This window comes from Haliaeetus albicilla, chromosome 3 (assembly GCF_947461875.1).
Source record: "Haliaeetus albicilla chromosome 3, bHalAlb1.1, whole genome shotgun sequence".
Taxonomy (NCBI): Eukaryota; Metazoa; Chordata; class Aves; order Accipitriformes; family Accipitridae; genus Haliaeetus; species Haliaeetus albicilla.
The window spans coordinates 41,968,225-41,985,852 of record NC_091485.1 but is presented as its reverse complement, the minus strand read 5'-3'; the positions used below and the strand labels follow the sequence as shown (position 1 = coordinate 41,985,852).

Sequence of the window (17,628 nt, the reverse complement as noted above, 5' to 3'; positions counted from 1 at the left end):
AAGACATACTGCAATCCTTGCTCAATGTAAAACCATGCCAAACAGCGGCTGTTGACACTATTCTTTGATAACCTGTCCAGCACACCTCAAGAGACACTGATACCACACTTATGCAATGCCTGTAATAGGACAAGTAGCAATACTGAAATGTATGTTTCTCATAACCAAATGCTTTTCTAACAGAAAAGTAGGTAGTGCTCTCTGGCTGTATTTTCATCGAAGCATTTAATATGAAGTCCATTAACAAATGCACAGATGTTTCTGATTATATTCAACAACAGTAAAGTGCAGCAGTTGCCTAAAATCAACTGAAGTCAACAGGATTCCTTCTGCTGATTTCAGTGGGTTTTAGGACATATTTGGGTATACTCACTTCATGATATGTAGATTTTTAGATTCTTCTTTTCTCTAAATATTTTAGTGAAAGTTGTTGATTCCTGCATGTCAGATACATGGCTTATGAAAACGTTTTCTACTGTCTTTGCGTTAAGCCTACTGTTTACCTTACCTTTGCTGCCACGGATGAGTTGGGTTTCTCCAGCAAGTCCCAGAGCTTCTTCCTTTTCTCTGGGCAGCAGGTATTATCAAACTCTTCCCCTTCTCTCTCTCGCATTGTCTCTGCCTCTCTCCTCAGCTCCTCATTCATCTGCTCTTTCTTTTGATGATACCTTGCCTGGCAGCAAGATTCTAAATATATCTCATCAATCCCCCAGTAATCAAGCTCCTGGCCAAAAGAAAGAGCACACATTTCTTCCATCATATGTAGTTTCCCTGTCCTGTAGAAATTCAAAATGGAAGTGAAAGCCCCTGGGTGTCGATCAAAAAAATATTCATTTTCATTTAGATTATAGTCATCACATACTTCTAGCAGAGATTCATGAGTATTGCAGTCTCTGAGCTTTCCTAATCGTGTCCTTGGAAGTCTGTCCAAAGTCCTCCACAGCACTTCATGGTTGAGCCCACCAACATTTATTTTAACTCTCCGCGAGCAGGCTTTGCTCCTAATGATCTCCACTGGTTCTGGAGGCAGAGAAAGGGTGGACCTTGAAGACTTTTTGTTGATTCCTGGTGGAGCTTTCTCAGCCATTCTGAAAAAGACGCAGTTGTAACACCAGAGTCTTTAGGAGAATGAGCTTGGAGACTACAAATATTTGGGCAGAATCCTCTTCAGAAAGACGGCTCCATTCCTGAAGCTAAAGAAGACAAAAAGTTAGAATATTGCAATGTACAATATATTCCCCAATCTCTCTCTCTCCTTCCACGCTTTCATATGCAGATGAAAATTTAATGATGGTAATTTGCTCTCTCTACAGTGAGACTCTTTTGTGGTAGTATACAGAACCACTGGAACAACTGGAACAGCTAAGAGGACTATGTTTAAGCAAAGGAAAAAATTCACTGGAATTTCTGCATTCATGAAAATCAACTGTGACAGTTTGTACAGAGGACTTGGGGTTTTGTTGCTTTGTTTGTTGTTTGGGTTTTTTTAATCAGTTTCTGATGCAGCCATGTTAGCTTAATCTGATTACTTACCAATTAATTTGTGAGGTGTGCTAATGGAAAGATTGTAGGGATACCCATAAGGAAAAAGTGAGACAGAGGCTAGCTTCCCTTTTATTGCAAAATTCAAATTTGGGATATACTGAAACTGAATAAAACAATTAGAGCACATAATCTCCTGGGAAACCAAACTGCTTCCCTCCCTCTCCCAACTCACATCTTGATTTGCTGTATTATTTCATGGCCAAACGTTACTCATCAAACAATTCAATTGCCATCCTGACAAGTCAAATTTTCTAGCACCAGACACTGCTGATTTCTTTACAAATAGTTCAAAAGAATCCTAACTCTTCTGCAGCCAACTGACCAGTAATATACGTTATATAGGTAAGGACTGTGCATACTGTTCCCTGACTCCTCAAAAAGGCTCTTCTCTTGTTCACCTCTTAAGTTGCTACAGGGATATGACTGCATGACAGCAATCAGCAAGCTCAGTTTTAATAATCCACAAGTGCATCCTCACTCACTGTGCCTAGTGCTTCAGTGAACTCTGAAGTGCAGCTGTTCGTCACCAAATCTGGAATATCACTATCAAACAGGAAGGAAACCCACACACCACCTCTACTATGGTCAATTATCTGACACAGTGCTTAAATAATAACCTAGCAATGGTATCTCGGCCCAAAGGGAAGACTATTAAGAATGCTTAGACAACCTTCTCTTCCAAAGTAGGAAAGTCCTCAGTAATTTCCCTGAGCTGACATCTCCTCCCATTCTCTGCAAATCAACAATTCAACAGTCTGGTCTTTTTTTTTTTTTTTTTTTTTTTTCCCAGTGAAGTAACTCCAGCTTTAAAAAAGCATTTGATATTAAAAAGAATTTGATCCTCTTTGCAGAGTAAGCATGAAGGTTGTGATGGGAGGGTTTGTTACCTATAAATACATCGGGGTAAACACCAGAGAGGGAGAAGAACTATTTGTACTAGAGGACCATGATGGCACAAGAAAAAATGGGTAAAAACTCACCGTGAAAAAAAGGTGAAAATCTGAAAGGGAATTAGAAGGTCACAAAGACCAGATTCTCACCAGAGCAGTGAGGGTCTAGAATAATCCTTTACTAAAAGTATCAGGAAAAACAAATAATTATTTCAGCGTGTCATCTGACATGCTTATGACAGTGTTGACTATGTTGCTAGTATAAAATTAAAATTACTAGACCTCATTATATGTAAGCTTTAAAAGTTCCTCCACCAACAGATAAAGTAATAATAAGGCTCAGCCATGTATGATACAAGTATTAACAGACTTCTACATCCAAAACATCAGGGAAAAGGAAAATTACCCACCAGACTAATATTTACATTTACAGATTTGTTGTTGTTGTTGTTGTTGAGTGCACAACTTATTGTCTTGTTAACCCCCATGATGGCAACAGCCCAAAACACCACCATGTTAGCAATTTCACTGTCAAGCTGAACCTACTTCAAAAACACAAGGGTCAAAATATTCTGCCTCTTCCCAACCTACCTCCAGCACTGCACTGTGAAGCTCCCTCCTCATCTCCCAGTGCAACGCAGAGCACCTCTGTGCCTATTTACGTAAGGGTTTAAGCCTGTAACATTTACCTTCATTCATGAAAAAGATAATCTGATAACTTAACTTGCAAAGATAAATGTCATATCAAAATCAAAGCCCTGATATCAGTAAGTTTACATAATATATATCCCTTTCTGTTGTGTTTGTTTTGTGTTTTCCTTTTTTTTCTTCTTCACCTTGGGCTGATTTTTTCTCTGGTTTTACCCTCCTTATTGCCTGACATGCAAGGGGATGATGGGGGGACTTCTGAGAAGGGGGGGACTCAAGTCGTCGCAAGGTCTCCCCACTTAAGCACCTCCTAGTGGTCTGTGATGCATTTATCGGTCTTCTGACATAGAGACAACTACACAAACACCAAGCAGTTATGAGAGGGTTTTTCTCCACAGAGGAAATACAACCTTTTTTGAAAAAATCCTTTTAGAATTTAATGCACAATAATGTTTCTCCTTTAAAGGATGTCTTACATAACAAAACACAAGAATTTAAGAAATTCATAGAGAGGTTCTGTCATTCTCCATTAAATCAGTCAAGTCTTCAGGCAATTTCTACACAGGTTCACTAGTTTATTCACTATTGAATCTCAGGGATTTCTTCTTTTTTCAGTTAATATGTATACCCTGATATTAGCAATACCCAGTAAACCACAGTAGAAATCAAGCAGTTGAACTGATTAATCTTAGCATAACCATATCCTCATTTGCTTTTCTGATTACAAAACCCAAAGATTTGCAAAACTATGCATTGTTTTAGCTTTTATGCAGTGTAGTTACCACACAGATTTGTTAAACAATGCAAAATTATAGTGTCACCAAGGCTGGTCTAAAGCTGATAAAATATTTTCTGATTTGTTAGTATAATTATTGGTTGCATCTTCCTACTTGAGGAAACACAGCTTTTCTAAAAAGCTTTAAAAATCCTGGTTAACTGTGGTCATACTGAAGTCAGCAGTGAAACACCATTAAGTTTAGCGTGGAGAAGACTGGATCTGAGGTGCTATATATGTATGTATGTACCAGGGGATGAACCAGCATCCACAACATATAGCACTCTGAAAAGATAAAAAATAAAAAGCATTTTCCCCAGTGAAGAATCTTGAAATGTGAGGGCTATTTTTGCCTTTTCTCAGAGCTTCTTTCATTGAAATATATACAAGCAGTGGACTACATAACTTACAAAAAAATAAAAATTCTTTTAGTTTGCTGCCTAAGTGCCTTTCTTCACACCTTTTGTTTTCTGCTAATAATTTTTTAAAATTTCTTCCTGCACAGCTTTTCCCCAAGTCTGAACTACAGACCCTGTTTTTAACTCTGTATTGTATTTAACAATTTGTATTTAACAAAAACGTAATCAATAGCCTCTACTTTAACTACATAAGATTTTTAACTTTATAATCCACATTATAAATTTCACACAAAATCACCAGATCTTTCATTATAACAAAATTATGCAAGCGAGGTTGCCTTTACAATTCATTAAATAACCTTTCTGGATTTTAGCTACTGCAACTAACTCTTCAGACACTGCAATTTTTGCCCTGGGAAGGCTTAAGATATTTTTCAGTTTAGTTTTTTGCCTTAACTCTTTGGCTGTGTGCAACTCTACCATGCACTTTGTCCACCACGGGCTAGTGAGAAACGTGAGTATTCCTGGGCAGGCAGGCAAAGCCAGCCTGCTGCTCACCAGCTCTGCTTAGCAATATCAGTAGAGAAAGACACAAATTCTAACCACAGATATCTAAGAGCAACTCCAGATAAACCCCATATTCTTTCCTTGCAATAATAAAATGATTTTGTAGGAAAATACCTGTAATATTGAATAAAACTCTTTGAAATCAAAGCCAATTCTTTGCATTAAATCAAAGTTAAAACTGCAAAGACTATTACTCAAAAAGCTAGGGAAAGCAGAACTAAGGTTAAGTGTCTTCCCCCGCACCATATGCATATGGCTTTTAACGGTATGATTCCCCCTGCACCAATCCCTTCTGCTTTAAGTGAAAAGGTTACCATTTCTTTTCATCTTTCTCATTCATTATTTGGCCTCTGATGTTATTTAGCATGTCCTAATGCAAACCCAACATCACATGCAAAGTGGCGAATTTCCTTCAGGGAGGTCTCACTGTCCTACCTGAGTGCTTCCAGGGTATCCCAGAGTTTCCCGTCTCAACATCACTAGGAGGTCACTATTGCCATTGCTTTATAATGGAGAAATGAAGGTCATAGATGCCTGACGTATCCAATAATTTTGGCTGCTCAAACTGAGATAGCTGTTTTTTACAGAATCCTTAGAATTTTTATCACATTTGATGGGCATGCCTACATGAGCAGCTTAAACCCTCAGGCACAGGAACTCAGCTGCCTGTGCTGTCATGTTGCCGGAGTGTCGTCTGGCACGGCACGGTTAGGACTCTCCCAAATAATCTGCAGGGATGGCTGGAGAGTCAGCATGCTCCAAGGTCTGCTCCTAATAAGTGTTTTGTCCGCAGCCATCTGCTTTGGAGCCGAGGTGAGTTTAACCACACGCACAGGGGTCACCATGCCAGCTGGCCCAAGCAGCGCCGGCCCCTTCCATGGACTGCGTGTGCAAGACCTCGTTCCAAACAGATTCACATCCAAGCTACTTTTGCATGTCTCAGTCATAAACTTCCCTACCAATCTCTGCCACATAAATTGTGCCAAAGAAGGTGGAGATGTTACACTACATAAACACGCTTCACTGTCGGAGCATGTCCTCCCTGTCCATTTAAAGCACTGTGAGGAAAAAAGTACATGGTACATAAGAAAAGGCTGTATCGTAAGGCCCCCAGGAAAGGGAAGCAAATTTGCTTTGTTCTGACTTTTAAGAGACAAACTTCTACCATTTTTGTCAGAAGATGTCATTTTGTCAAAACTTGCCACATTGTTCACAAGGCAAGATTGTATTAACTCATTCTCTGGCTTTGGAAAGAAATGGAAAAAGTTTTCAGAATTTGTTGAAAGTCCGTCTTCAACATTTTTTAAACAAAATCTAGATTTCTGGTTCTAAGTGTACTGATGTTTAATCATTTTTTTTAAAGGTTAAGAAAGCTCTGGATCAAAATGAGACATTTTGAAAATATTAAACAAAATAATTTGGGTGATCCCATTCAACGTATTTTTTTTTCAGGACTGGAAAATCGAATATCAATGTTTTTTCTTTTTCCCAGTCAAAATCGCTCACTGAAATCCAGAAGAATCTGGGGAGATAATTGTTGCATTGACTGTTTGGCTATTAAAAATTACTTATAAAAATGTGACAAAAATCAGATCTGCAGTCTGTATATAATGCAGATATGTTACACTTTCCAGAAAAACTAGCTTTAGCTTTTTGTAAGCGTAACATCAGGGGAAGTTCAGACTGGAAGTTAGGAAAAAGTTCTTCACTGAGAGGGTGGTCGGTCCCTGGAACAGGCTCCCCAGGGGAGTGGTCATGACACCAAGCCTGTCAGAGTTCAAGGAGTGTCTGGACAATGCTCTTAGTCATATGGTTTAGTTTTTAGTTTTAGGTAGTCCTGCAAGGAGCAGGGAGTTGGACTCAATGATCCTTATGGGTTCATTCCAACTAGAGATATTCTATGATTCTATGATTCTAAAAAGCCTTAGAAAGCCTGTGCCCACCTCAGCATCTGACTCTTACTTGTGAGTGAGTTAGCTGTGACAAACTAATACATTTCTACTGAGTAAACAAATTTTTAGAGCTTTATATGCCATCTTATTCGATTGTATGATTCTGTTTTTTCCAACTTCTGCTTTGCTGTAACATCTCTGCTACCACGTTTCAGCTATCAAACGTCTGTTCTTTGTTTCAAAATATGAAGACCTGCAGTTTCTTAATGGTGAGCTGTGGGATCTTTGTTAATAGAATTTTCTCTTAATTTCAGTTTTTTAAAAAATGGCTGAGATGATAGCTAAAACTCTGAATAAAAACCTCCCGCTCAAATGAGGTGTTCGTTATTTCCATTTCCCACCTTTGCAGAAGTCACATCTCATACAGTTAAGGATTGGCAAGCTGAAGGCAGGAAGTGTCAGGAAACATGTCAAAGTAATCCTGAGCATCGCGTGTATGTCTCAGACTCATATCCATATGCAGGAACACATGCATGCACGCACAGGAGAGAAGTAGCTGAGATTTGATTGTCCAAACTATCAGTGATAGCACTTGGGCTCAAGTCCTCTGAGCCGAGTAGCTGAAACCACTTGAAGGGGGTTGACCTGAAGGGGCAAAGATGGAGACTGAGCCTGTCTCCCCTGTGACAGAGCCTCCCTGCAAGCAATGGCTGGCTCATGCCAGACCACAACCATGGTCAGAGCCATCGCTGGTGGGTGGCAGGGAGTGTAAGGGAGCTGGGTCCTTCCATGAGCGAAGACCAAATTGCACCTGTAGCCTTGAGAGCTCTGCTTACAGCTACAGATGGGTTAGTCTACGGAAAGTAAGATCTTGCTTTGCAACTAAATCCTGCAAAAGTAGCTTTTGGGGCATTAGTATGGCTAACTGGTCTAAAATGATGATTATTTCTATTTCATAAGAGACCTCACAGATGATTTATTTCTGGTATGTGAAAAATTAAACGTTGGCTGCACAAAGTCTCAGAGATCTGCAGGAAACACTTGAAAAAGATGTGGCCTTTTACAGACGAACTTTTCAAATCAACTAAATCAGTCTGTCTGCTAACTCCCTGTTCTCACCATCTTGAGCACAGAAGTGTCTTTTAGATGGATGAGCTGAACTTCACCAAAGAGCTGCAGACTCAGAGGCTTTATATACTCCCTAAGAGCCTTGGATAAGAAAAGCCAGACAGAAATAGGTAAGGAGACAGGAGACAGAAGACAGAAGAAGAGGGAGAGTATAACTGATAAAACATTTGTAAAATCTTGCAGTCACACAAGCTTGGCCGTTTTGGCCTATCTGAGTTTTCTAACTACTCCAATAGCACTTGCAATTACTTGCTGGAGCTCTTACTCAAGGTAAAGCCTTGTGACTGGGCCCTAGACCCCACTCCAGGTGATGTGGACAGCTTTATACCAAAAGGCTGAATGGTCTTGACAGTGTTCAGTGTAATTTTACCTCAAGACTCGTATGGAATTTAGGACTCAAGTGGCCTTTTTGAGTAGGACCTCACCACAACTCTGGAGCTGAGAGCTGGGTTTGGAGCACCCCCTCAGACTGCACTGAGGTCCCAAGAGAGTGATGAACATGGGTTTGCAGTCCATCCCAGGACTGAATCAAGGTCACCACCAGCCTTCATTCCAGACCAGGTCTGGTTCTCTGTCTTTCCTTATTAGCAATGCTCTGCTGTTGGTGCTTGTGACAAGCGTGGCTATATGATCCTTACAAAACAATCCTGTTGCGTTCCTGCTCGGTTTACAAAAAAATTTGCATTTCCATTGCAGCCCAGGTTGAAGCATCTCTTGTTTAGGATGTAATTGTCTGTCGTGTCTGCACTTTACTATTTATGTTTACAATTGGTTGCTAAGGGCTGAGTTATTGCTTTCACCAAAGATACTGTGTTTCACTGCATATTTAGCCTTTCCTGGAAATTTCAGAGGGGATGAGCTATCAGAGAAGTACAAGGCCGAATGGCAGATCATTTTCTTTAATTTCAAACAACCAGAAATTACAGAAATGTGATTATGTAAGATCCTCATTTCAGGGCTAAATTGGACTACATATTTATATCCCAGCTAGTACTCTGGATCCACATTTTTGATTGGTGCTTCCATACAATTCTTTGAGAATGTACAGGTATTACACATACAGGATACAGTAATAATAGTAAATACATTAATATTAATAAATTAGAGCTTTGAATTGCCATTTATTCATCCACTACTTTTCTTTTTTTTTTTTTTCTAATTGCATTGCAGTGTATTAAGATGATGGAGGAGATTGTCAGCACATAATTTGTTCTTTGAGGAGGCACTATTGTAACCAGTTGTCCTAAAATAATTTGTTTCAGGGCTATTCTAAACATGTTATCTTCTATAACCCTTCAATCTTCCACTGCTCCCTACCAATAACAGTGCTGCCAACTAGCTGAAAGCACTGAAGAACTTCACAGATGTCTTTTTGTTCTCCTGAAGAAAAGCTTGTACAGTGTAGTACTGAATGATGACTCTAGGTTTCTAGGCAGGGAAATATTACATAATATTATTGTATATACACAGAGAATGATGTCTGAAGCAACAAGGCACATTGAGAAGGGTCAGATTTTATCCCTCTTTGAATGAAACCACACCCAAAACTCTGGCTGTGGCACTTCGTCCAGAATCCTAGCATAATGTTTGAATTTTCTAATAGAGGATAAACATGTGATGCTACAATCCTAGATCTACAATTAAGGAAAGCATGGTTGTAGTCATAAGTGACTTCTTTGGAAATTAAAACATTTGGGTTTAACTGCTGCCTCTGTCAAAAATTTCATTTTGAACCATTTGTAACTGGACTGTTCCCTCATTCAATCAAGGAAAATGTTAGGCCTAGACCCGCCTAGACCCACCTAGACAACAGATAGGAAGAAACACAGCCAAAGATTTCAGTTTGAGATGGGCAGATTTACTCAAGGGATGTTTGCCTCAACCCAGTGACTCTACCCAGCAGGAGTACAGCCTACATTCCTATCTCTGGTGCTTCACAGAAGCACTGAAGCTGGAAGGAATGAATCAAGGCCTTGATTTTTGGGTGACTCAATTCTGACAAGCACCTTTGTACATAGCTGGAGATGTCCCCAAGGTAATAGCATCAGCAAGTCTTCACAAAAAGCTTTTATCATTAAAAATTAAGACAAATTTCAGTCTAGACTTGATTCTGGAGAATCCATCCCTTCAACGTTTTGATGTCTTAAACTATGGAATGCCTTGAAAAAAACACCCCAAACTACTACTAAAAATTGTCGTGCGGGGCCTATGACACCTGTCATCTTATTTTTCCCATCTGAGATAAGCAGTCACCCAGAAAACAGAAAACTTTGACTCCCAACCTTATCTAAAATGTTTTGGTTCCACATACTGCACAAGGGTACGGCCTGTTTGGGGATTGGGTAAGGGTAAGCTGTTCTTAGCAACTCTAGTTTAACACTGTAGAGAAGAAGCTACACTTCCATTTTCATAGTCACTTTTAGTCCTACCATGAGTGGGGACAGCATAAGTTTTGGAAAGCAGAATGTCAAGCCTAAAGGCAGGTGATACGAGGAGTATTGATATTTTTGACCCTCAAACTGACCTGACAATCGAAAAAAGTGAGGACTCACTATCATGCACAAGCCCATGCTACTGTTGCTGTAATTCTGAAATCAAGACAGGATAAAAGGAAAATTTTTATAAAACTGCCACTATAAATTAGTTTATTTACCTCTATCAAGCCAAAATGTATTTTTAAAAGCCACAGCATCCTCTTAAAAAATGTGCTTCATCAGAGCCATCAGTTCAGGGTTGCTAATATTAAACATGCAAGACCCAAGTTCAAAGAAGGGTGTGGGAACCTCTAAGGCAGAATCAACACAATACTTCCCAGTCAGAAAGAAGATACTCTGAACTCCCATCCAGGCTCAGTGCATAAGCAGGATCAAAAGGGACACAACTCACCCAGATGATATTCTAAGCCTGGAAACCTCCTCTTATAAGAGGCACGTAAAACACAGTCCTTCAAAAGAACTGAACAGGGTCCACTCTTTTCAAAATAGACCTTGAGGTGGTGGTAGCAACCTACTGATATAATTGCCTGGTTATTACACATTCTGCCAGGGACCACGTTCATCACTGGTGACTCAAACCTGTGATTTATATTTTGTAGGCTACTGCTGCTACCAATAACCCCCAGGATGACTGCAGGGATGGAGACCACCCTCTCTGTTCCTACTGAGCAAGAATGAGGCAGCCTGCTCTCAAAAGGCAACAGGCATGAGTCTGTAGCTGAGGGGTATGAGCAGTCCTTTGGTTGGGGGAATCTTGGATTACAAGAGGTGAAATATTTGTTCACATCATGTTAATCTAAGAAAGGCCTAAAAGCTTGATTTTTCTCAGTGAGTACCCTAACCACAAGGCTACTGAACAAAAGCCAGACATTTTTGCTTCTACTAGGTGATCCATAAACAAGTTAGAGCAGTTTAACATTCTCATCCCTTCTTTAGTTCAAGGGTAGCAGAAGATACCCAGCACTGCTAATGCTACTTTAATGACATGCCTAAATAGAGACTGAAGTGACTATTGGTAGCCAGGCTAGTCCTGAATATAAATTCAAGCACAAGGCCTACCCATTTAAGAAGTTTGCTCTATGTCAGCAATAATGAGAACGCAGAAAGCATGAGATGGAAATATTCTAGAAGGCAAAATCGTCTAGTTGGTACTACTGTCAAGGTAGATCAACTCTGTGTGCTCTTAATCTCAGCAACCACTGGATGAGCACGTACAATAGTGTCATTCATAGCTTTGTGATTTCAAGGCTAATTAGGCCAGTTCACTGTTTTGAGTCTGCTTAAATACATTAGTGGGATTCTTCTAGCTGCTGCATCCTGCCAGCACTTTCTGCTCAGTGTCACAGGATCACTCTGAGATATGCAAATTTACACTGAACGTACGGTCATAAATTATAGCGGGACTATCCAGTCATCTGAGAGTACATCCAGCTGAGATGAGGTCATCAACCTTGTAGGTAAACCAAAACCTCACACTTTAAGAGGGCAAAAGACACAACTGAAAACTCTGTAGAAAGCAGCATTATGGCTTCATTTTGAGTTGCTGAGTTTGGTTGTAATTTTTATCTCTACATATTTAAAACACAGATAATTTTCTAAAAGTTAACTATTGATGAGGTACTGTGAAAAACTATTTTATGAACTGCCTTGAAATGTCTTATTAATGCTCTGAGGCAAATTTATTCTGTATTTGGACTGTACTGCCATAATTGATTTCTATTTCTTAACTTGTTAGGCAATCAGGGGGAGAAGCTCATCTCCACTGTCATCAAAGAAGATTACATTTGAGAGCTTTGTTCAGTTAATTATCAGCACAGCTTTGCATTCATTTCCTCGTTACATGGTTTTACCTAAAGGGCTGATGTTTATTTCCTAACAAGCTAATACCCAAATATGATGGCAGCATGAAGAATACCCTGCAATAGCAAGCATGACTTCCCAGGGAGAAGCACTGACCTGCGTAGCGGCTTCTCCTGTATCACATGCCGGTGCTGTGATAAGAAAGCTGCTCAGCCCCTCCGTCTAGGCTCGGACTGTATCTGCCCTCGCACAATTTCACAGAGTACCATGGTATCCCTGTCATGGTATTATGAGAGGTAAATTGGTAGATTGCCATTGTTCCTTGTAAAGACTACAGTCGCTGCTTATCACAGCCTACTCCTAAATACTCGGAGCTGCATTATGCCAGCATGACATATATTATTTATTAGGTAATAGATTGTTGGTTCTGACTCTCTTGCTGCTCCCAGCAGTGATGCTACTGACTACTTTTTATAGTCATCCGGAGGAGGAATAGGGCCGTATAGAAGCCAGACACCTAAGTCACAGCTGATCTACCATTACGGCTAAATATAGATTTCCTGCATTAGAAACAAATAAATTAAAAACCCCACCGATTTTAGCGGCCTAAGACTTTTCCATTACTGCTTCCATATTGCTCATGCGGTCACCATATTCCATGAACAAGTACATTCAAAATAATGTTCATTATTTACTGATTATGAAGTTAACGGCATCATACTTTCACGCTGGTGAAAAAAAGTAGCTCCTCAACTTAAAAACTCCTCCGTTTATTCTAGCCCTCCAGCCTTGGAAGAAAGCGATGTATTGCACAGTAAACAAGTGAAACTCCAGGAGGATGCCAATGTGTGACTTGCCCTGGAGTTTCTGCATGTGCTGTAACGAGCACTAGGAAGGACAAAAAGCAGAATAGCCTTTGCAGTCCTTCCAGCTTTAATGGAGAAGAGAGTCAGTTTTAAGCTTGACAGATATTAAATATCTTGACAGATGCATATTATACCTAAGGCTTTTGTGATATTTAGTGATCTGGGAAGCTATACGGGGACTGTCTTTATACCTATAGCTAACCAAGATAAGAAAGTTCCAAGATCTATTCAACAAAAAAATTGAGTTGTTCAGCTTCTCTGCTCACTGTTTATATTTGATCATATGATTTAATATATACGCATTTTACTTAGATTGAATTTGAGCATCACTAAGCAATCTATTTACTATAGCATGCAATATGATATCTAAAATTGCGTAATGCTCAAGAAAAAATTGAAAATAATAAAATTCTTTCCAAGTCCTTTCCATATAGCTAAAGAATTACAGATAAATGAACATAGGAAGCTATGGGATTGCACAAAAATCTGCATTTACAATAGGAAAAGATCTAATCTATAATGTCCCAAGCAATTTATTTTCACAGTATCCCACAGAACACTGTTGTACATCTTAGAGATCTCTGCAATTAAGAATTTGAACGTTTATTTTGATTTACAGTCAAAATTATATTTAGGAAGCAGACACTCATTTCTACCTGCTAAACAGCATGTCCATTACATATTATAACGTCCAAGAAATTAGATATCCAGTGCTACTAGCTCAGCAATAACCATAAGAGAAAGATGCCGGTTACTTATGAGAAATCAAAAATATTTTCTCTTAGGGTGCTCATGTCCTGATAAAAGTAGAAACAGCACAACTCAACAAAGTAAACAACAGCCTGTTTTTATCGTGCATCTAAGTTTATAATATTCAGATACCTATTAGGTAAAAAACTTTATTTCTAAAAATGAAAAAATTTCCTATAGCAATACTACAGAAAAGGGAAAGTCCTTTCAGAGGCGATCATTACTTAACTCCAAGAGCTGTGAGCATACTGTTGCTGGGTCAGAAGGTATTCCGCAATAACATGATGAGTGAATAGAAATGACCCCTGAAAACATCCAAAAAATTAATTTTGTCTACTCTGATGAAGCTGAAGTGGCTCACAACTTTAAGCGCTTCCCCTTCCAGCTCCCAGCTTTCCCTCCTGGGCTCTGCCTGTCGGGAGCAGCAGGTCTGTACTCTGGAAGAGCAGACACCTTCAGAGGGGTCTGCAGCAGGATCCCACAGCATTGCCACGCTCCCAGTCACTGCCCCCTTCACCAGATGATACCTCATCTCACATTCACTGACACTCCTTTCCTCTGAACCATGCAAGGCTGAGACCAGACAGCCCCTCCCCAATGTGCTGTTTATATAAGAACAACATACGGAGTAAAACACTGACTGAAATCTCCTCCAGCAGGTAGCTTTAAATATAGTAGCACCATGAAAAATATTTTACCTGCGCATGTTGTGACATGAAGCTCAAGGAAGTCACATAAGATCAAGATTTTCTTCTAAAAGTCACAGTAGCGAGCTGTTTGGCAAAATCCCAAACGTTGGCAAGAAAGCTATTGCGAATCTCGACTCCTCGCCTTGCCTTGAATTGCAAGCCAGAATTTGCCAATTAACTTGCACTTAGGAAAAAAAAAGGCTGAGCATGAATAAATAAATACATATGATATGGCATCGTTACGGCATCGGGACATTTCAAAATGCTGAAGCCAATGGAAGTGCTCAGACTGAAGCGTGCTGCTCCGAACAGCACTTCTCCCTCATCTCAAGCTGAAGATGTTTTCATTTTTACTGTCTGCATGTGTCTGAATGAGGCCAACCTGCTGAGCCCCAGTGACAGCGTCCAGCTGAGAAAGAAGGAGACGAGAGCAATTCGAACGCTGTTGTGAGAGCTGCCTGTGGAAGCATCATTTTAAAAAAAAAAAAAACAAAAAACACAAACAAAACCACAACAAGGCAGCTGCAAGTTCCGGTAAGGCTGAGCAAAGAGACGGTTTATCAGTTGTTGTCTGAATGGAAAAGACAGCAGTGTTAAGAACTGCCAACAAACTTTTTTGCGTACTGCACCTCATCTCTCTTTCCGGAGCTTTGCTAGTACACCTCAGGTGATCACAGAGCAAACAAATCTGAGCAGCATGTACTGACTGACCCTGCTCCCCTGAAAGTTTCTAGCAAAACTCCCTGGGACGAGGATCGCGCCCCAGGCTTGGGAGGACGTGTAGTTTCTCAGACCTTGCCCAGTCTCTAAGGCTCGGTGCTAGCTCTGTACTAACGTGGATACGACTCGCCAGCTGAGCAAACTTGAACTCTAAGTGTTTCGAAAGCAAAACCTCACCAGACAGGCTTTCCTCACTCCCAAGCCTGTCCAGCATCGCTGCTATTCCTCTTCTAAACCAATCCTGGCAGCCCCTCAGACCTACAGGATGGGGTCACTGAACTCCTTCGCTTAGGTGTCCTTTTTAATAGCAAGGTTTGATGACTGTGTATTATTTGCTAAGGAATGTCGCCTCCACCCCATGCTACTGACACTTCCCTTTTTACGCAAACATTTAAAAAGTGACAATTCTGGCAGTGATGCTGGAGATGGTCTCATCTGCAATGAATTCAAATGGCCAAGAAACTGCAAATATACTGCTTATTTATATCTTAATCATTATGCAACTTGAGCTGAACGAAGTCCAAGACCTACTATAAATACGGACAGTACATACATCGGGTACAAACAAAGGTCTACCTTCGCCCGGGCAGTGAAATTCTGATGCAAGAAACACACTGAACGGTTTGTAGAAACCATGCAGCGAACACGCTTGTTTATAAAAACACTTAGGTTTTTAAATCTGGGGGACTGACGGCACGCTACGTATCTACAGAAAGCACGTATGCCGGTATATTTTAGACTAGCACAAGGCTACAGGTTTTCTTCTCTGATAGAGGGGATTTTTCAGTCCCCGGGTACACGGGGTAATTCAAATGACAGCTGTCTACCGAGAACGCCGAGGTTTTGTATCATCAGGTTCCCACAAGCGCTATTAGAGCATCGGAAACAAACGACGAGCCTTTATCTTTAAAGCTCACCCACGGCAGGAGGTAGAATACTACGAAATGTCAACCCCCCCCCCCCCTTTAGCAGCTCTGAGGGAACAAAAACACAAGCCACGGCTTCCAAAGCGCTCCAGCGTGAGCGCTGCCTTCTTCTCCCTCCAACTGCTCCAGGCAGCCGGCGAGAAAACCCCGCGCCCGTCCGGCCCCGCCGAGCGCGCCCCCCTCGCCCGAGGGGCGCTCCCCGCGCCGGGGCCGCCGCCGGGCAGCGGAGCGCGCCCGGGGCACCCCGGGGCTCCCGGCGGGAGAGCCCCGCTCCCCTCCGGCCCGGGCGCCCCGCAGCCCGCCGGGGGCCAGCCGGCGGTGCTCGCCTCCCTCGCAACTCCCACCGGTGCGGGCGGCGTGGATGCCTCGGTCTCTCAGAAACCCCCGAACAGAACCCAGAGGCAGCCCTCGGCGGAGGAGCGATGCCCGCCCGCTTACCTTGCTCCGCGGGCGCCCGGGGCACCGCCGGGGGCTGGGGGAGGGATTCCCCGGCGCTGGCAGGGGCTGCTCGGGCTTCCCCGGGCACCGCGCGGCCGCCAAAGCCACGGCGAGAGGTTTGTTTTGGTCGCTCCTTCCCGGGGAGGGTTTTGCGCTACATTCCCGGCTCCACATCACCGCCCCCCCCGGCACGGAGAGGACCGGGGGTGGAAAAACCACGGCAAAGGCATCTCCCTCCTCCCCCCGGAGATGAAAAGCCGCCGAGCCGAGCAGCGCGGCGAGCGGCTGGGGTGGCGGGCGGTGAAGGGGGGCGGGGGGAGGGGGCCGGGGCGGGCGGGCGGCGGCGGGGGGGATAAGAGCCGAGCCCGCGCTGCCCTCGCCCCGCTGTAATCCCCGGCTGCACGCGAGCTGCCGGCTGCCGGCGCGGCCGCCCGTGTCTGCGGCTGTGCGCGGCGGCGGCGGCGGCGGCGGCGGGGCGGGGGGGGGTACGGCCGCTCCCGGCCGGGGCACGCGGGGCGCCCCCCGCCCCCCCCCCGCGCGCCCGCCGCGCCGCCCCGCGCCGCCCCCCGCCCGGCTGCGCGCACCCCCGCCCGCCGCGCCCGCACACGCTCCTCGCTCCCCAGCCCAGGCAGGGGCTGCGCGCACCCCCCCCCCACACACACATACACCCCCCGCATTAACCCCAGGCAGGGCGTGTGCACGCTCCCCCCGCAGCCCTGCCCAGGCAGAGGATGCACACGCACACACACACACACATATATGCAGACACGCACATTGTATCACTGCCACGGGCAGGGGATGCACACACACACACACACGCTCACGCACATACATGCTCACACACAACCCGCACTAACCGCCCCCCAGGCAGAGGATGCACACGCACGCACACACACAACCCACACTAACTCCCCCCCCCGCCAGGGAGGGGATCCCCTGCTCAGACGAGGGTGAACCCACGTTAACGCTCCCAGACAGGGAATGAGCGCACCCGGTCAGACCTCCCCACACACCTCCCCCCCCAGACAGGCAACACACACACACACACTCACTTCCATATCCCACCACCTCCCACACCCCCACCCCCCACACACCTTCTCCTGGGCAGTGTACACCCACAGCACCATCCCTCCCCCTTTC

General features: G+C 43.2%; 1 protein-coding gene across 2 annotated transcripts in view; it reads right to left on the bottom strand.

Moving 5' to 3' along the window:
• KCNB2 (potassium voltage-gated channel subfamily B member 2) overlaps window positions 1-16,805 on the bottom strand; it is a 202,891-nt gene extending 186,086 nt beyond the window's left edge. The window contains exons 1-2 of one of the 2 annotated variants that reach the window (XM_069779516.1): window positions 16,489-16,805; window positions 509-1,193 (exon numbers count right to left, since the gene is read on the bottom strand). In XM_069779516.1, the coding sequence (XP_069635617.1) occupies window positions 509-1,087 (579 nt within the window). In that variant the 5' untranslated portion in view covers window positions 1,088-1,193; window positions 16,489-16,805. The remainder of the gene's footprint in view (window positions 1-508; window positions 1,194-16,488) is intronic. The other variant, XM_069779517.1, reaches the window with a different exon arrangement.
• Between the last annotated feature and the right edge of the window lie 823 nt (window positions 16,806-17,628).